Source organism: Larimichthys crocea, chromosome II, assembly GCF_000972845.2.
Source record: "Larimichthys crocea isolate SSNF chromosome II, L_crocea_2.0, whole genome shotgun sequence".
NCBI classification, from domain to species: domain Eukaryota; kingdom Metazoa; phylum Chordata; class Actinopteri; family Sciaenidae; genus Larimichthys; species Larimichthys crocea.
This window is the reverse complement of record NC_040012.1, coordinates 5,774,732-5,795,843: the sequence shown is the minus strand read 5'-3', so window position 1 is coordinate 5,795,843 and position 21,112 is coordinate 5,774,732. Positions and strand designations below refer to the sequence as shown.

The 21,112-nt window shown below is 44.2% G+C and overlaps 1 protein-coding gene across 2 annotated transcripts in view; it reads right to left on the bottom strand.

Moving 5' to 3' along the window:
- Nucleotides 1-2,952: 2,952 nt before the first annotated feature.
- The window catches only part of basp1 (brain abundant, membrane attached signal protein 1), a 40,349-nt gene continuing 22,189 nt past the window's right edge, over nucleotides 2,953-21,112 (bottom strand). For both annotated transcript variants that reach the window (XM_027289893.1, XM_027289897.1), the window contains exon 2: nucleotides 2,953-6,284. In XM_027289893.1, the coding sequence (XP_027145694.1) occupies nucleotides 5,585-6,268 (684 nt within the window). In that variant the 5' untranslated portion in view covers nucleotides 6,269-6,284 and the 3' untranslated portion in view covers nucleotides 2,953-5,584. The remainder of the gene's footprint in view (nucleotides 6,285-21,112) is intronic.

The window sequence follows — 21,112 nt, the reverse complement described above, 5'->3', positions numbered from 1 at the left end:
CTGTCTAAAACCTGGACGTAGTCTCCGTGACTGGTTTCTGAAGAGCCGTTGTCATGAACGGGGAAATGTTTATTTATTCGTGTTTATTTCTGCCGTGAAGTTGGACGTTCATCATCTACGATACAGAAACACTTATTTGTCCTCCTGCTGTGTATAAATGTGAAACAGTCTTCATGACAGTTTGTTGTCGTGTTGCCGCCGTCTGTAGTTTAATGTGGATTTGTGGAGCTCCACCTGTTGTTCTCCGGTGCCAGATCCTCCACCCTCCAGTCTGCTGCTCTCAGCCTGTTTCAGCCTCAGACGTCTGAGTTTTTCTGTTATCGTACGATTCTCACTTTCCATACAGTGTTCTGAGTCTGATCAGACTCCTCCTGGGTCACAGGGCATTGTTGGTGGTGTATCATAGAGGACCACGACAAACAATGCTGTCCTCTGAAACTGCATCTCAATGATTGATCGGGTGGATGGACGGATGGTTGGATGTCTTCCAGTCAGTTGAGGCTGACACAGTAATCAGAGTACATGTGTAATGAATGCAGTTACTTTCCCTCACTCAGCACTTGTTGCAGTTTAATCCACGCTCACTTCCTTCCTTTAGACTCAAACAATAAATCCTCTAACCTCCGACTCGGTGAGTGAGCCCGACCGGAGCCCGAAACAAAACCGGCCTCCTTAACTCCGCTGTTATGTTCAGTGGATTATCGTCCATGTTTGAAGTGGAACAACAGAAAGGACAAAAGACTTCTCGGACTCGTACGGGAAGAAGCCGAGTCAGAAACATGCAGAGGATGGAAGAGTGCATCATGGGAAATCTCCCACAGTCTAGGCCTATAGCTGCAAAACTAAGTGAAGGTTCAGGAGGACGTCACGGAGACTACGTCCAGGTTTTAGACAGTCTGCAGGGACGTCACGGAGACTACGTCCAGGTTTTAGACAGTCTGCGGGGACGTCACGGAGTTGGTGGAGGCAGGACTGTCAGGACCACCACGCCTGTGAATGACGTCACGGATACGACAACCTTTAAATATTTGTCGGTACCGAGCGCTGCAGAACCTTCGTGTTCTAGTCTGCGTGGGTTTTAGTGGGTTTTTGAGAACGTGCACAGATTTTCCCCGTCTGCAGGATCACGTTGATCAGGTGGGCACAGTGAAAGTTGTTCTGCAGGTTCTCTTTATGAATATTAAATATTTTCTGATGTTTGGTCAACGTGTCTCAGACTTCAGGAGGATTTCATCAGCTCAGCTTCCTCCATGCTGAGCCTCTGTCTGCTGTTCAACATTATCAGAACTGGTTTTAGGTTCCTGTCACATCTTCTCTGGCCTCGTGGTCTGAGTGAAGGTGAACCTGGGGTAAAACAGTTTGAACAGGTGTAAATCTGATTTACTGCCCCTCCCTCCCTGAGAGAGAGAGAGGAGGGCGAGGAGGAAGAGAGAAAGAAACCAGTCGTCACCTCTCTGCACGGCTTCATTCTTCTTTGTCGTCTTTCTCGTGTCTCGCTGTGATAAGATGAAATTATGGTTCAGCCTGTGTGTCCGTACGGAGGTGATCATCTCATCTATAAAAATGTTTCATACTTCAGTTTGATGAATGATCAAAATCTAATTAGTTTTATTGATTTATTCTTCTAACTGTGCTCGTACATTTCAGACACCTGGCTCCTGTAGGAGTGTCTGTGCGTCGTGTTCTGGCTTGAAGCTGCCGAGATGGATGAAGTTCCACCTGCAGCATGCAGACAGTTCATTGTTTCCACATAAAGTTTCTGATGAATCTAACTTCATTTTCACTTCTGTCTTTTAGCTCTGATTTTGGTCTCCACCAACCCCTGAGGGAAATATCTGACATTTGAGCTGCTGTCTGTCTGTCTGTCTCTGTCTGTCTGTCTGTCTGTCTTTGTCTCTGTCTCTCTGTCTCTCTGTCTCTCTGTCTGTCTGTCTGTCTGTCTCTCTGTCGGCTCATGGACATTCTGAGCCCAAACACGTTTGACCTCTTTGACATCGTCACATTGACATTTCATATTTTATATTATCAAACTAATAATCAGACCCACTTTAGATGATAGATCATTTTTCTGTTTCTCTGCATGTGAAGAAGCTGCAGACTTTGAGTCTTGCAGAGCTTCACTGTCTAAAAGTCCAATATGCACCAGAACACACGAACGTTTGCGTCTGTTTATAAGTCACATCGCCTCGCCTCAGATCTCTCTCTGATGGCTCCTCCTTTCCTTAGCTGGAGTTTGAATACAGTCTGTCTCATGATGCAGACCCATCAGTGGATCCAGATTTCAGATTTCACACTTTAAAATAAGTCGTCCTGGCAGTCTGAATGTCTGACGCTCCAGAGACAGAGAGGCTAAGCGCTGCTGAAACTGTGCCAGGTGCTTCAGGTGTTCAAACATCGTGACTCACTTCACACAGACGAGTCAGAGTTTCTTTAACCAGAGAGGACTTCCTTTAGCTCCGAGAAAAACATCTAGTCTAACTCTGTCAGTGTTCAGACTCTTGAAGCGTGAGTTCAGATTTATTGAAGTTGGGCAGCAACAAAACATCAAAAAATCAATCTGGCTTTAAGTGAGCGATATATTTAGAACAGACTGAAACTGAAGCGTTTGTATCGATCCACGCGTCTTCAAAGCCACCAGACAAAAACTGTGATTTTATTTTGCAGGACACGGCCGCCGCAGTCTGTCAGCTTCTCCGTGTTATTTTGCGTTTAAATAAAAGCTGTCAGCTTCGCTGTGATTGGTCGTCTGTCCAGGATGTACCCACCTCACCCCCAGTGTCAGCTGGGTTCATCTCCCTGCACCCTTCAGAGCGTAACCAGGCACAACCAATCGATGGTTTTTAAGATCTGGAGTTTGCACCGGGGTATTTTATTTTGAAAATTGGATCCTCTCTGCTGGTTTTGTTAACTTGTGAGTGCATGGAAAAACAAAAAGTGCACAAACTCCTCAAGTTTCAGTCAATTTCTTACATTTTATTACTGTTGCACCATTTATACAAGTACATATAATTTTGAATGCATCAATTTCCATGTCATCTTTTTGTTTTGTTTTTGAATGACGAGTGTGTGTGTGTGTGTGTGTGCGTGTGTGTGTGTGTGTGTGTGTGTGTGGAAATAGCGGCGGTGAGACATGAAATGAAAATATCAACTGTAGTTGCTATGGATGGATGCAGACTGAGAAATAATAATTGTTGTTTTTGTTTTTTTTTCCACTTGACCAAAAAGACAGGACTACAGGTTCACCCAACCACGGACATGCAAGTTACTGAGTCAAGAGAGGAAGAAAAAAACGGAACCAGGTGACACACAAACGCTCCGCGAGTGTTTGCTTCTGCTACGGTTTGACAAGTGGCGGGAGGAAAACGCCGTGCGTCAGGTGGATGAACTGATGAATGAGGGGAGTGAGTATAGAAACATATACCTGCATGCATGTAACCATGGAAACCTCGTTCACTTTTTGGGGTGCTGGTATCTGACTGATTATGAAACATCTGATGATATTTCACTCGTTCCTCGTTTCTTTCCTGCCTTGTTACTTCGTTCCTTCCTTCAATCTGTCCTTACTTTTTCCTACTTCCCTTTTTCAGCTCATATAAAAGCATAAAAAGTTTCTCTGTCACTCCCACTACTTAAAGTTTGAATGCTTAAATAGCTTTTACTGCTGATTCCTTCCTTCCTTCCTTCCTTCCTTCCTTCCTTCCTTCCTTCCTTCCTTCCTTCCTTCCTTCCTTCCTTTACTTGAGTAAAAGCGAGTACTTGTCTTCCATCTCTACTTACATGCCGTATATATTTCTATAAAATTAAAAATGAAATGCATGAAGGGGTGATGAAATCAGGAGCTCCCTTTTCATGTTGCAAGGCTTTTTCCATCCCATAATAACAGCGTGGCGTATGAAACAAAGCAGAACGAGTAAGTAAGTAGCTGATGGATCTGATCATTCACTGAACCCCGTCACCTCCTCCTCCTCCTCCTCCTCCTCCTCCTCCGCCTGCCCTCGATGGGACCAAACTGTTCATGACTCAGAGCCACACGGATCCAAACGGACCTGGACCAAACAGCAGCTGTAAACGAGCTCGTCTGAGGTGTCTCCACCTGCTGAGATGATAAACTGGCGAGGTTTGCTCCACGGGACGCGCTCCGTTACTTATGCTTGGATTGGGTATGCCAGTTTCAGATGGAGTTTTTCTCTTGTTGCAGAACATTCCTGCATATATTGAGTTTGTTATTGTGGAGACATTCATGAGATGACCAGACACAATTGTAAATTTGAATCTGAGAAGATTCACAGGCAGAAGTTTGAGATCTTCTTCTTTGTGTTTTTTGGGAGTTTTTGTTTCATTTTGAATCTCCAGGTTTTGTGGGAGGTTGTCCTCTGTATTGATATATTTCACAATATACTTTAAATTCTTAAGTATATTTGACTTAAGCAGAATGAACTTACAGTACATCTACTGTAAAAATGTCTGCTTGATGGAGTTCCACTTTTACTCAAGTAAGTGAAGGATGTGAGTTCTTCACGGTCGGTTTAGTGACGGATTCGTCACCAACTGAGTATTCTAAGATCGGTACGAGGCCAACGAGGTCAAACTCTCTCCAGGATGTGATTGTACGGACTGTTTGGTCCAGGTCAGCAGTCGATATGTTTTTATAAATGAATTTTTTTTAAACGGAGGATCCGAGGTTTCCCGTCTGACTTTCTAAGCACACGGCAGAGATCTGCGTTCAGCGAGGCTTTGCAGATGTTTTCTAAACGTATTACAAATGTTAAAAAACCACTTAGTTCACTTACAATATACCTAAGGGTTTCAGTACAAAATCTAGAGGTTTATCTGAAAAATTCCTACGACTGTTTTTATACGTCTAAGAATATGTTCAGCTCTGCAAAGTCAGCCGTTTTTTCAGCCCTCCGGAATGTCTACGAAAGCCCGAACGCGCTCGATCCTCCCGATAAATTTAAACTCTCTTTTAAGAGTTCTTCTGAAATGATGGGCAGCAACACAACCCAACGAAACCAAAGAAAGAAGCCGGGACAGGGCGGGGCGTGGAAGAGATGGGTTTAAAAAAGGATACAACCACAATTCCACGGCACCGAAAAACTGTAGGTACCAGGTACCAAAGCCGAGAACACGATACTCCAAAGAGGAGGATGAGTGGAAGGGGGAGAGCCGAAGATTGGACGGATTGAATGGAAGTCCAGCTGGTAGAGTGATTTCTCAAACCCTCCCCCATGAGAACGCAGGCTGGGATGGGTTAAACCTCTTGACCGTATGAGGGAGATGAAGGGATGATGGATGTGGAATGGCGAGGCCGACACAGACTCGTATCAAAGTTCAAATACTACAGCAGAAAAAAAATAAAATCAAACATAACAATAATAATAGCAATAATCATCGGTGGGAAACTTCTTCTCCAGGTGTTTGCTCCAGTCCTCCTCATTCAACAAATCATCATCATTACAATTATTATTATTATTGTTATTATCATAATATGGGTGGGCTAGTTAATTTCAATTTTTTTCTTTTTAATCTTCGTTGTCGTTGAGTTAGGTACTTTATTTTTTCATTTCCGAAAAGAAGCTGTCCATTAATCTTGAACTGCTACGGTTTGATCCTTGCTTGGTGCCTCTGTGGCGTTCGCCTCCTTGGCGGGAGGCTCGGCGGCTGGTGTTGAACTAGGAGCTGCTGCTGCGGCGGCCTCCTTTGCCGGTGCTGGAGCCGCCGCCGCCGCTGCCTCTGTGGGCTTGGGGTCAGGGGAGGCAGCGGGGGCCGCCTCGGCTTTGGCTGCTGGTGCCGCGGGGGCCTCAGTCTTTTTGGCGTCGGCCTCATCTTTGCTCTCAGCCGCGGGGGCAGGCGCCGCGGGGGCAGGCGCCGCGGCCTTAGCCTCGGGCTCCTTGGCGGCAGGGGCCGATTCTTTGGCCGGGGCGGGAGCGGCTGGTTTCTCCTCGGCCTTGGCGGGCTCTGCGCTCTTGGGGGCCTCTGTTTTCGGCTCGGCGTTGGCGGCGGGTTTCTCAGGCTCCTTTGCGGCTGGAGCTGCGTTCTTTTCCTCCTCTTTCGGCGCGGTGGCGTCTGCTGCTGCCGGCGCCTCCTTGGCCGCTGTGTCGTTTGCTACCTCCTTAGCATCGGGGGTGGCAGCCGGGGCCTCGTCTTTGTTGTCTTTCGGTGCTTCGCTCTCCTCGGCAGAGGCCCCCTCTGCTTTGGCATCCTTGTCTTTGGCCTTGTCATCGTTTACGTTGTATCCCTTCTTCTTTTTGCTGAGCTTGCCTCCCATTTTGGATCTCTGGCCTCTGAAACAGAAGAGACAAATAAATACATTTCAGTATCAAATAAGCATACATGAATTAATTCACATATATGCAATAATGTATGCATTCTCCAAAAAAGAACCAAATAATGTCCAAATGTGAGCAAGGACCACAAGAAACGTGTTAAGCTCTGAATATCACCACAGATGTGTTTAAAATGCTTTCAGCTGTAAAAATGAATCAGTTTATTGCACCAGCAGCCTCTCAGTGTGGAGGACATGTCTGCATGAGCTTTCAAGAGGTAGGAGACCAAGAAGAAGGTGATGCTCATTAAAATGCCATGAAAAGGATATGAAACATCTCTCATATTGCATTTTTGATGTATTCTCTCTCCTCAGAGCCTCCCAGCGTGATATTTTCCTCTTACAGAACAGGCAAAGCTGATTTCAACACGAAGAAAAGAAGCAGAAAGTGAGAATCTGTGATGTTCACCTTGAATGAAGCACGAATGCAAATCCCCCCAAAAAAGAGACAAACTTTGTAGTCCTGGATGATGAATTATACGACTGAGACTCAGTCCTCACCGCTCAGATCAAGAATAAATTACAAAAAGAAAAAATGCTTCCACAGCTGAGGAAATTAAAAATATCTCTTAGTGAGGAGCTGCTGAATTCACGCCTACAACATACTGCTCATGAATATAGAACATATTCATCAGTAAACAAGAGTTTAATGTTTCCCGGTTTGGAGGGAGAAGGTCAGAACTTTAATGCCAAATGTACATCCTGTCCAAATCTGCATTAACTTCAAAGTCCAGTTATATATCACTATGTGGGCAGAACAACAGACCAGATGTATATTCTTATAAGGACTAAATTATAAAATCAACCTTTAATCAGTTTCTTCATAACAAAGTCTATTTTGATCAACACAGCTCGGTCTTAATCCAAGTTTGCCCTCATTCAACACCACCACCAACAGAACACCTGAAGCAGGTGCACCTCATTCTTCAAGGTCTGTTGTTCTGCCTCTCTGTATGTAACCTGCAGGAATTAATCAAAATGTAGGAATGAATTATATTTACTGCACTCAGTGTAGTGTAACATGGCCTCAATACGTTTGAGGATTCTTTTCATAATCATCGTCCAAAACATAAAGCAGATAAAACCCAAATTATCTAAGTAAATGCAACAACCCATTATTAACAAACACATTTCACATGAATCAGCTGACTGTAATCATAAAAACAACACACAGCTGCAGGTCCTGGGTCACATGTAAAACATCGTATCGTCTGCAAAGAATTGTTGTTTTTTTTGTTGCAAACTTGAATTAAATCCTGCGATCTGTGTGAACGGACTCCAAGATTACATGTCAGTGTTGAGCAGGTAGATAGCCCTGTGTGTAGGCAGGCTGAACACACACACACACACACACACACACACACACACACACACACACACACACCTGCAGATTCCTGGCTCACTCGTTCAGCTGAATCGTTTTTTTTCATGGATTTCACCATCTGTCTTCTCGATGGGGGAGAGGACTTCAACACCACAACAAATCAGGCTTATTAGGAGCAAAGACTCCAGAACGCTACGATTTGTTGTTTGAAGTATGAAGTCTGTATGTCGCTGCTGAAAACTGCCAAAAACAACTTGGCAGCCTATCGTGCTCGTTAGGAACAGGCAGAAAAAAAAGTATGTTTTCATTTCTGCCTCTGAATTTCCAATCTGCTGCCTTCACTGTAAAAAAAAAACAAGTCAAATCTGAAGATATGTGCTCCAACCTTCACAGTGTTTTGACAAGGAAATACTAAAAGTATTTATTAGCTGCAACAGTTCCAGTTTGACGACTAGAAAACACAAAATTTAGCTAATTTATAGAATATGTGTTTCAGCCACTCACGGATCTGAAGCTGCATACATACACGTCGACATTTCTTTACTGGATTCACATGAAAATGTTTTGAACTTCATCAAATCAGGTGGATGAGAACAAAACTGTGAACTTTCTTGTTTTTTCTTCTTTTGTTTTTATCATATTTAACTTCTGTTGTGCCATTTGTAAAGCAAAAATCTTCAACATATCCTGGAGTTAGTTGTTTCTGATAAAGTTTTCTGAGCTATAAATGATTAAAAGTGATTAAAATAACATCTCGAACAAGCATTAAAGTCTTTTTCTAGTCCACGTCAGTTTGCAGTGTGTCCATCTCAAAGTATAAATATAATATTCATTGTTTTTGCCGTTTAAAAATAAATATTGTGCATGACTTAAAGAAAATTCAATAATCTGAAACAGTGAGGTGATTTTGATGGACTGACTTCGACACTTTGACATTATTCCTGTTTATTTGTGGCTTCTCCTCCCACCTGGAACTGTGAAAGCTGTCAGGACGTCTCTAACGTGACCTTTTCCTCCCAAACAAACCCGAGCGCCGAGAGATTCTGCTGGCTTACTCACAGATTTGGCCCCTGTGAATGGGACAGAGCCGGCGGTGAATCCACTCAAAATGCTAATCAGCTCGTCTCCGCTGACTGAATTACTCCACTATTCATTCAAAACTCCCCCGAACGTCCAGCAGTCGGTATCTGCCAGGGCCGCCGCTCCTGCCGCAGCTTTATACGGGCCACAATGGAGGTCTCTCCGCTGCATCACATCATTTGACTCCCGGCTTGTGCTGCCAGTACAATGACTCACAATCATCTGGCCAGACAATGGCGTCTTTTCAACCAAAGGCACGCTTCCTCGCCGCTGGGCGTGTGGTTTTAGTGTTTGAAGAGCTGGGGCAGGGCCCAGACAACCTGGGGAAAATGCTCCGGGTCACACAAAAGACTTAATTTAACCTGCAGACTGCACAAAGGAAGTCTGGACTGAAAGTGCCACGGAAAACACAAGTTTATGTCGACATTTAGCTGACAATTCACCCAGAGTGTCTTAAACTGAAGTGTAAATACCTGAGGAGTCCAAACCCTGCAGAACCTTTAAATGTATCCATGAGGATTTGGACTCGAGTGTCTCGATACGTTTATGTTTTGGGACCATGTTCGGTTTAAGATGCTCATGTTGAAACTATGAGATAGAAGCGGTGGGTGTCATTCTTTCTTTTGAGGAACTGCTGCTTCAATATATTTGAACCTTTGCTGAACCACAGCGTCTGTAAGTTGTTCCCTTGCTGCAGGTTACAACTAAAAGGAGCTGTCTTAAGTCTGACGGCGTCCTGAAGGTTATTGTATAATATTATATTTTATTTCTGTCCTCTTGGACCTTTAATAAACTGAAAGACGTAATGGTAACTGTCTGATTTTTAAACTGGGGCTGTAGCGACACGGTCTAGATGAGTGACACTGTGACTTCGAACTTACACGACCACCGTTTGAGAGAGACTCGCCAAGAGCTTGTTCTTGAAGTTTAACGTGCTGTAGTGATGTAGGAGTGCACTCCAGGTGTGTCAGTACACTGTGACATCACTATCAGGGCTACAGGTGCAGCAGAGCACACTTTCCAGCGTTAGAGGCCAAAGCGGCGCTGACAAATTATGATTTGAGGACGAGGACTTGTTGAAATTCAATATTTTGAATTGATCAGATTCCTGGGACTCCTTTCAGGATCTGCAGCTCGGTGCTTCTTTCTAAGGTCCATTTATTTTTCCTGAGCATGCACAAGATTAACGCCACCTGCACTTTTTTCTGCTGCTTTTTCCGCCGTGTTCAGCAGTTGCCTCCCGTTAACCGACTCTCCGATCCCCACAACCTCCGCGAGCTGCTGAGCTAACAGAACGCATGATTGATCACCGCGGCGCAGGAAAAAAATAAAGTATTTATACGTTATTAATCGACGATCAGATTGTGCGTCCGGCGAGTGGAAAGGTGGCAAAGAAGGAACAGATGGCTGAGTCCTCCGCTCTCTCATCTGTCACGCCCACGTGGCGACGCCATCGCTCGGCCCTGCTCTGTTTTCTCCTCCGTCCACCCGCTACAACCGCTCGCCTCCTCCTCCTCCTCCTCTTCTTCATCCCCCCGGCCTGCCCTCTTCTGCTTGTCTTTGCTCTCGTTTGCTTCACCTGCAGTGTTCTCCGTCCTCGCTGTGTAATTTCAGTCCTCTGCAGTGAGTCTCTCTCTCGCTCTTTTTATTTTCTTTGGCGCGTCTAAATTGGATTTTCCCTCCTGGGATTTATTTTTCTCTTTCTGTTTCAGTCTGTGCGTCTTCACTATCGTTTTTCTCTCAGTTCTTTCTTAATGATTACACAACGTTAGATCCAGGCAGTCTCTGTGGAGCATTTTAGTGTCTTTCAGCTTTAATGCACGCCTGGTCAACACCAAGCGGCGGCCTGTGGCCGGGAATGCAGAAGTGCCCAAAACCTGCAGTTCCTCTAACGTCCACCTGAGGCTGGCTCCAGAAGTGAGTCAGTCTCCATAAGTCCCCATGTCCAAATGTCCAACTTCACAGCAGAAATAAACATGTTTACAGCCTGGTACAAAAAACAGTTTTGGTCTCTGTAGCTAATTTCCCCGTTCATGACAACTGTACTGAGGGTGAATTTATATACAACTCACCTGTTCACATTATATTAAGGCTTAAAGTTATGCAGGGTTAACGCTTTGATTGACAGACATCACTCGTGCTCTGTCCGTTCATTGGTCGACACCAAAGAGCAGGAAGAGGATTTAGTTCACTTCATTCTGCCTTTAGCTGCATGGCAACAGAATTTGAAGATCACTGATTGGATGTTTCTCTCTTTAAAACCTAAGCAAGTGTTTCATCCTCCAATATGTTGGAAAGTCTGCCTAGCAACCCGATTTTTTGAGTTTGGTTTGGTGTTCCTCCTCACACACACTTTTGTGCACACTGCCCATATATTATATTCATCTTTGTCATTTTATGACCTCTGCTTTCTCTTGGCTCATCTCTTTGTGGGTCAGATTGTAATCCTGGCCCTCATGGTCAGCCAGATGGAGGTCTCCAGGAGGTCCCGGGGTCTCAGTAAATCCCCGGTCTTGGAGCGGCGGTTGAGTCCGGCCTGGCTGGAGTTCTGTGTTCCTGCCATCCAAGATGACACGTTAAAGGTTAAAGCTGTCACCGCTCGACTCCCCCGTCCCGCTCGGATCCGCGACCGATGGAAAATCGAGATGGCAGCAGAAAGCAGGAGGAGCTGCAGGAGCGCTAAGCACCGGATGAAGAAGCTGTTTATAGACTGTGGCAATGAAAGACAAAAATATTCACTGATGCTCTCACTCCCCTAACAAGGAGGAGATGTGAGTGTTGTTCTTGTATTTTTAGGCCACGTTTAAAATGAAAAAATGAAGACACCACGCGGAGAAGACTTCGGAGAGCACGACCACCCGTACTGGGCACACAGAGGACACAAAACAAGCGCCCCCCTCCTGTCACATTATCGTCACTCCCTGCTGTTCTGAGCTCGGCCTGCGGGCGGTGACGGGGTCAGAGCCCGTACACCAAACATCACACATTACACTGAAACAACATCACACTGCTTCACATCCACACGGGGTGACTCACCATCATCATCATCATCCTCATCCTCATCACCATCATCATCATCATCATCATCACCATCATCATCACCACCATCATCACCATCATCATCATCATCATCATCATCATCATCATCACCATCACCATCATCGCAACGTGCGAACACGAATGTTCTTCCTGCAGGACGTTTAAACTGAGTGTGACCTCTGACCTGACGACTGAGCAATCTGATTGGTCAACTGGACATTTAGACTGTGACAGCACACCTGACTCATCACTAAAAATATTACTCCACCGTCTCCACATTTTCACATCCTGAAACTGTACGCGCCTCGTTAATACAGGTGTGTACCTCGTTAATACAGGTGTGTACCTCGTTATTACAGGTGTGCACCTCGTAAATACAGGTGTGCAACTAGTTAATACAGGTGTGCACCTCGTAATACAGGTGTGCACCTCGTTAATACAGGTGTGCACCTCGTAATACAGGTGTGCACCTCGTAATACAGGTGTGCACCACGTTAATACAGGTGTGTACCTCGTTAATACAGATATACACCTCGTTAATACAGGTGTGCACCTCGTAAATACAGGTGTGCACCACATTAATACAGGTGTGCACCACGTTAATACAGGTGTGCACCTCGTTAATACAGGTGTGCACCACGTTAATACAGGTGTGCACCACATTAATACAGGTGTGCACCACGTTACGTTAATACAGGTGTGCACCACGTTAATACAGGTGTGTACCTCGTTAATACAGGTGTGTACCACGTTAATATGCTAATTTGAAAGCAAATTGCCCCAAAACATGAAAATCTTATGCTAATTTGAAAGCAAATTGCCCCAAAACATGAAAATCTTTTGATTATATTTTATTTAATCACAATATTACACGAGTGTGTGCTTTAACGTCATTACTGGCACATCCACTCGTCTGGTTTGAAAACAGTTTGCGTTTAGAAGTTGGAGATTTTTGGGAGATCCCATTTTGTATCCGTCCTCGTGTTTGTCACACTGACCTCCATTTTAAAGCAGTTGGAGCTCATCAGAGTTCCTGAAGCAGTCTGAGCTGCTGCAGCCTGCTCGGTGCAGACTTAGGCTCGGTGCAGACTTAGGCTCGGTCAGCCGGTCAGATCTTCACCACCTGACCTCCGTGACACAGCAGCTGTTCAGATTAGCATGTTTTTGTTCATGCATGTTTGAATGTTATAAGAGATCGGCAGATTGTTTGACTTTGCTCTCTGTATAGATGCCAAACGTGGACCCTGACAACTTCTTCCATTAAAACAATATTAATAAAAGATATATCTGCCCTGTGTGCTCCCACGTTATAATTCAGAACACAGGCCTGAACGCGTCCTCCAGCTGATTTAAGACGAGTCTGTTTCACCGAGCTGCAGCAGCGAGCTGAGCGGACAGGCTGGAAAACTGGAGCAGAAAATTTGGCCCAATCACACACACAGACACACAAATATATATGTATACATACATATATATAAAAAACAAGTCTTTGCACTGAGCTGGAAGAAACAGGCGAGCAGAGGATGCTGCGAGCTCGAAGTCAGGAGGCCGATTTGAGATACACGAGGAGCTGAGACGACAGATCGGAGTCTGTCACGAAGGTTTTAGGAGGTGAGATTCTCACATGGTGCCCGGGTACGATTTTCCAAAGAAGTGTGCTTTTTTTAAAAACGCAGCACTCCGAACGTTGGTGAGCCTTTACGACATCAGAGCCAAGGATGATGCAAAACTATTTCCTCCCGTCGTTTTGATTCCAGCCTGAAGACGCGGCGCCGCCTGCTGTGAATCTCAGGATACTGCAGCAGACACAAAGTGGACCGTGAGGGGAAGTCAGTGCTGCTGCTCCCTTGTGTCGAAGCTAGCAGCAAGACCGGCGGCTGCAGCTATTTCTGTCCAGCAGTAAACACTTTGAGTCTGCAGTAGCTTCCAACTGTGTGCAGCGAATTTCACGTCTGTGTAGGATCGAAGCAGGATGGCAGAAAAGTTCCTGAGGTTGACCTGAAGTTACTGGATTGAAAAGTTCATGAAAAGTTGAGGTTCAGAGTCGGGATGGTGGCTCTACATTTGTAGCTGTTTCTGTTTGTGTTCTTCGTGAAACCAAAAGTCCAACGCAGACATATTATTTTAACCCGAACTCTGACGGAAAATCACTAACTTCATGTTTCCCAGAGGACACAAACCCTGATCTCATGGATCACAGTGTTTGACTCGCTGATCCATCATGAATTATTGGTCCTATGTGGAACCAATATTTCCCAATAATTTGTCGCAACAAATTTACTTTTTCTCTCGTATAACTCAAACTAATATTTTGAGGTGGCTCCTGATATACACAATATGGACAAAAGTATTGGGACGCCTGACCATTACACCGACAGGGACATTAAAATGCTTTAATATGAAGTTGGTCCAACTTTTGCAGCCTCCACTCTTCTTGGAAAGCTTTCCACAAGATTTTGTGTTTCTGTGGGATTTTGTGTTCAGCATTCATGAGGCACTGATGTTGGACGAGAAGGCCTGGCTCGGTATCTCCAGCTCCAGTTCATCCCAATATATATATTAGATATGTTGGTGGTTTGACTGACAGCAGCTGCTCGTTTGGCTACAGCTGGTAAAACTGAAAACACGAGTTTGGTATCATTTTTTTGTGTTTCCGTTTATGGCAGTCACTGAAAGTCAATCATGACTTTATTTTGAACAGCAGCTCTCGGAGCTTGTTGTGGATTCTAAACAAAGTCATCGCTTTGTCCTGGAGAGCGCTCTAATTACTCAGAGTCCAGGCTGTGCATTCAAACACACACACACATTTGTTGGTGTTTAGAGGATCAATCCTCAAATTGACAGAGCTTGAGAAAACTCCCGGGTTGGAACCGGTTATCGATCACAGAGAGCCGCTGTGTGTTCAGCTGCTGCTTACGAGTCAGAGGACGAACTCGGCAGAGATGAAAGGCGGCGAGACGTTTATTGCTGAATACAAAATCGCCGCGAACGCTTTGTCGGCTGCAGAGGAGAACCGACGGCAGACAAAAACCAAACAGAGAAGTGAAAAAGGATTTCGTCTTTCTCTGTGGACTCGGTGGCATTTCCTCCTCCTCGTCCTCAGACGCTCACATGACCGCCGGGTCTGCAAAGCTGGAAGACGTTTGGATGGAAAGTAATTCACCACAAACGAGCTGCTGGTCCCGTTTTTCTTTTGTAGATTTCTGTAACAAAGCTATTTACACGAGTGAGAAAGTGAATTGATAAGCTTTGAAACAGCAGTTTGAGTGTGAGAAGGAGGTTTGTCAAACCGCAAACTATGAATTTTATGACAGAATGCCGCCACAGTTTTTATAAAACCAATATGTTAAGATAATGATAATGAACCATGAGGATAAGGAAATAATGAACAGTCCAATATTTCATGATATTGGAACTCTTTAAGGGGCTGTGGTTTACTGGCAATAAGGAACTTTATAACCACATTGTTGCCATAGTTACCTTCAGAAAATGAACGTGAATGTGAAACCTCCTGAAAGTCAGGACAGGAAACAGAAACGATTAGTTCACGACTCGACTACGAGTTCGAGTCTCTCGTTCGTTTGTCACGTGACACAGCTCAGGCTGCGTGACGAGCAGTTCACACAGCGGCTCGTTCATACGATCGTCGGTCTTCCGTTCATCTGAGAGTCAGTAAAAAAACTCGAACACTTCAGTGCCAGACAAACTATTTTGTGTTTCGCCTCTTCCAGTCTCTCCACCTTTGAACTCGCTAAAAACACGATACTATCATCTGCGATCTCTCTCATTGTGTCGGAAACACCAGCATCACGCATGTCGAATCGATCTGAACTCAAACTTCCCGAATGTCGACTGTCAATAAGATGAAATCAACTTTTCACTTAATGTGTCATTCAGTTAAAAATAAAAAACGTCCATTCGATGACAATGAAGCTGAAGCCTGTCATCAGAGTCTGTCTCCTCTCTGCTCAGCAACCTGTGAAACTCTCTCATTCCATTTTGATTCATCGTGAAATGGAGCGAAGCCCGCGGCCTTGTTCCTCCTGTGAAAAGACTTTGTTGTCGTCTGACACATCCAGGTCAGACTTCTCAGGCTGCGCTCGAAGTGATTGAACGAGTGCAATCAAAGCTTCAGCAAAACACCCATGATTCACTGCATTAAGAGCAATTTGCATATCACCGGCAGCTAACTGGGTCTTATGAACATTTTATTTTATTATCGTCGTAAAGCTTTTGGAGATTTGGTTCAACATGTTCTCACTGCCAACACGCCAAAAACATACAGCAAGGACTTCTGTGCGTGCAGGTTATCAATGATAAATACTTTAACAGCATATCGAAACATTACGACAGATGGGCACAAATTCACTGTCCTAACGTCGAGGGAGTGAGAATTGGCAAGAAATGTCCATTTCACTGACAAGAACAAAAATACATAAAATGTTACAGCAACTTCCAAGAAGTGGAAACTACAAAAACAAATAAATTAGATTCTGTATAATAAAAAAGGTGCATGAGAATATTATAAATCGACACAACGTTAACACAACACCACACAAGGACACTTCTCGTTGTGACTGATTCGACTTGTCAGATGCGTTCGCTGCCTCGACCCTGTTTTCTCAGACAGATAAGAGGCTCGGAGAGGCCGAGGACGAAGGCGGCAGCCCAACCAGTGAACCTCAAGGCCTGTTTAGTATTCACTTGGTCCCAAACCTGCCACCTCTGCTGAAAACAGCAACCTGGAGCAGACAGCCAGCCTCAGACAGGCTCGGTCTTTCTTGTCTGGAGTTCCTTATGAATGAATGAATGAATTACTGTGAGCTCCGAGATCCACAGGGACCGAGCTTCAGTCTGTATCCCAGAGAGAAGCACTGTTGAAGGGGGCATGATCCGACTTGCCCGGCAGGACTTCTGGGACCTGACGCAAAATTAATGAAGTCTGAATGTTTCAACCTGTTGTTGCTGCGACCTGATGCAGCTAAAAACAAAGTGAACTTGTTCACTGTGACAGGAAACATGATGAGGCTACTAGTCACCAACGATGTGACCAATTAAAATGCTGCATTGGTTCTTCATTATCGACAAACTAGAGATTAAGACCATGAACTCATGAAGGAACTGTCTTATTTTTCCATTACAGTCGATACAAACTCACTTCTTTCTGCAGCCAGTGGAGCTGCCATTAGAAAGTGCCTCCGCTTTATAAACCTGGAAGCTCCCTCCACTAATTTTATTCTGTCAATGGAAGACGAAGGTTGAAAGTTCGGGACATTTCCCTTTTAAGAGGTTCTGCAGCATCTGATCAGAGCCCAGAGGGACAATGAGGACTTTGTAGACGAGCACATGAAGTTGCTTCAGTTTCAGTCAAGTTTTTCTAATTTCCCTGCATCAAAAGTTTTCTCCTCAAACTGTAGGAGTTGAACTTTTGCTGACGCTCACTTTGTCTATTCCCAAATCCGGCTGTGGCACTGCGACATTTAAAGACCCTGATGGTGGAGAAAAAACTGCTAAGTAAACATCATTCATCATTCATTGAGTAGAACCTGGATGGAGAAATGAAATGTGTGTTTGAGTGTACAGCAGCGCCACACTGCAGAAATTATATGATGAGTCTGTAAATAAAATTAACTTTACTCCACCAGCCTACGACGAATCCATAAAGTATTGTTACATAATGGGCACTGATTCGACTTCCTCTGCCTCCTTTCAAACATCCGAACACGTGAAATCAGATTTTAACGATCTAACAGTTGAGAGGAGCTGTGAGGGTCTTCAGAGCTGACAGGCGTCTTCAATGCATCTTCAGAAATATGCCCGGCGACGCATTGACGTTCGAGTTCTTTGTGAATCGCATGAATGCCGCAAATCGACCCGCCATTGAACTTTAAACACTCGACACATTCCTGATGGATGTGGCGCTCGCATGGATCCATATTCAGTCTGGAAAAAATGTGCACAGGGTTCAAGCTTTGGTCTCTGAAGCTTTGTGATTCCAAGTCAAGAGTTCAGGTGTGTGTTTTTTCTGTTCCAGCTCCTCACACCTGATTCAGATAAAGCTGATTGCAAAGAGCAGACACACATGCCCAGAGCCAGCATGAAACTTAGAAGCAAGGCTATGTTTGGATGGGCTACACTGACTTTATCCTGTTGAACAGAGCATTTAGAAAACATGTTTCCCATCCCAGTTAACTCAATGTTCAGCTTGAGCAAAATGTAATCCCCGAACCTCCAAGCCCAAAGATTTTCAAATGGCTCCTGGGTCCGATTAACAGTCCAAACTGAGAAAATGAGCAAATCTACATCAACCTAAAGTTACTACAACTATGAGCCCTTGAGTTGTAAAAAAAACAGAATGACTGGATTGGGAAATGGTGACATTTATTAAAGATCAAAACAGCGGAGCAAGCACAAAGCCAAGAAATAACTGCTGCAGGTGGAACTTTCTGAGCGAGCGGGGACAGATTAAAAACAATAAACGAGCATAAAACAAGCTGGAATCCCAAAGAACATGACGAGGCATTTCGTAATGAAGTTTTATGCAGACAGATCTCGACAAGACATCCAGAAATCTTCCAAATCATCGTCACACTTCGTAAGACATCCCCAGTCTATCCTCACGGATCGCAGCAGAGATGAAGCCCAAACGTATCTGCTGCTCTAACTCTGCTGAGCCGCTCTGAAGCGTTACCATCACTCTGGATTTGACGATGTGATGTGAGCAGCCAGAGCATCAGTAGAGAAATCTGATTTGGAATAAAAACCAGCTCCAAAAAGAGGCTCAGATCTGACTTGAATTGCATTTCATGTTGTTGTTTTTTTTGCTGTCCAGATGCACCAAAGAACAGATTCGTTCTGGCAGTTTGGAGACAAACGGAGAAGATGTCTGATGGCACAGGAAATAACCTCCTAACTTCACGTCCAATCAGATTCCATAAATTCAAATCAGTGGAGCAGCAGAGCAAGAAAATTCATCCACTTGCTGAAATCCAAGAAGACAACCCTTCTTGTTGGCTCTCAACTTGTCAATTTATCTTTTGCCTGCCCTCAAAACTCATTCTGACTTTTTGATTAATTCTCACTTAAATCTGAGCCGTGCTTGATGGTTTTGACGAAACATGCTCAGACTGTCGAGAAGCCTACGCGACGATGTCGAGCTCTAAAAGTTAAAGCAAACGTCTGTGTTGACCCATAATGAGAAGATAAGATGAGGCGACGTCCATCTCTCTGAGCAAACATGAACTCCAGGTAAATATGTAACTTATCCATACAGAGCGGAAGCTCGGTCTTTGAGAAGCAAACAGAAGTTAACAGAGCGTGCACGAGGGTTCCTCTTTATCTTTTACAAATACGGAGGCGAGGAATGCCACATGTGCATACATCATTCTTTATATGAGCTTACTTAATCAGTCGATGTACTCTTCATTCCTCAAATAATAAAACTAAAAGCCCGTTCAACAAATAAAACTGATATTCTCCAGTGAAGGTTCTGTTTTATTATTTATTTACGAGGCTTCATGCCACATTTTCTTTCTCATGGGAGAAATTTGTCCACGACACCAGAGTAATGCTGTATTAAAACAGGAGGCTCATCGATCCGATGGGTCACACAGATCATTTCAGATTTAATTAACGCCTATTACTGTTAAAAACTCCACCCACTGAGCAATGATTTGTTGTTCGGGCTAAATTTGGTTGAAGTAGCTTGACGTGAAGTGGATACTGCTGTTTGCTTCATGTTTCTTAACCAATGACTGCATTCTCTGACCTTAACCATGATCTATCCATGGCCTAACTAACACGTGGTCTCCGTGCATGAACAGGACCAAACCTTAACCATCAAGGATTGTTGACACTCTTTGAAGGCATTGATGAATTAAGTTGTCCTGTCAAAAGAAGGGCATCCAATCAGAACCAGATGTTGTTCAAGAGGGCAGTTAAATGTGTAATTCAATCCTGTTGCTCACAGTCTTCCAGACCTGTTGGATGCCGTTCGATACCGAAAGGTGGTAACGTGTATAGAAAGCTGCTCTCCTGTATGAAGCTTTAAGTCATCTTATTTAATTTTCTCTTCAAAAGCACACAAGATACAAACCTTCTCCTCCTGGGTGAAAGTCTGTGTTGGATCCATTCAATCAAAGTCCTGCCTCTAATATAGTCTTTGTTATATTGGTTTATTGCCTTGATGCACTTAAGAAGTGTCCTTTAGTATATGTGTCATTGCAGAGTCAAGTGGTACTGTGCTGAGTTTGCAAATAGAGAAATGTCCATGATTGTGATCAGAAAAGCTGAAAGTCTGTCACGATGAAATATAACTGAGGCGGTGACGAAGCTCTGAGATAACTGTGTGAAAATCCTCGTTAACAGATGAACCCAGCGGCTGATGAGAAACATCTCGATGTTTTGTCTGCATGACTTCCATCTCAGCGGCTCTGCTACGTTTAATTCATGAGTTATGTTGCTGAGACACGCATGTTACATCACGGATGGTTTACAGCGGCTTTTTCTGTGATTGGAAAAACTCGTCTCACTGCCGCCCGACGCTGAAGTCTTTTTACACGCGTGTGCGGATCATTGGTTGAGCTCTGGTTTACATGTGCATATACATAATTCATGAGCAGCATCAGCAGCATATGGCAGATGTGATTTAGAAAGACGAGGCTGCAGCACAACCAACTGCAGGTTATTGGCAGGAAGCTCCATATTTTCCAATCCATAGGTTCCTAACCCATCACAACACAAACTGCAGCACTTGAATCATAAATATCTCATTATAAAGCCCAATGCAACACATCGTACTTCCAACATTTGCCAGATTTTACAGCTAACACGTTGCAGAGTCAATCATTGATCTTCCAGCTTATTGAATTTAATATTCATACCAAGCTTTCTCTTGCAAACTCATCTACTTTGACTTTTGCCGTGTTGGAGCAACGAACCAATCACAACCCGCCTTAAAACTGGACTCCACGTTGTTGAAATTCAGAACGTGTTCGATGCTCGATTGCGGTTTTGTGGTTGCCTTTCAGTTAATGTCTGACGGCTCAGCATCCCCAGGACGAATGTTAACACATACTCAGCCTCGCAGTTCTCCAACCCCAGCCAACTTTACGGCCATCCACTCTGTTGATGCAGTCTGATTTAATTTAATGCTATAATACGGCCGCTGTTTGGCCGCCATCCATTTCCTGGGTGGATAGAAAAGTTGCTTGCCGGCCAAAACCATAAAAATTATTATGATATAGAATATGCAAAAGGAAAATTAAACAAAAAGTTTGAGACTGATTTGCAGGAGTTCAAGGAGATCGGCATTTGATCTTGGGGCATTTTTTTTGGCCGTAACT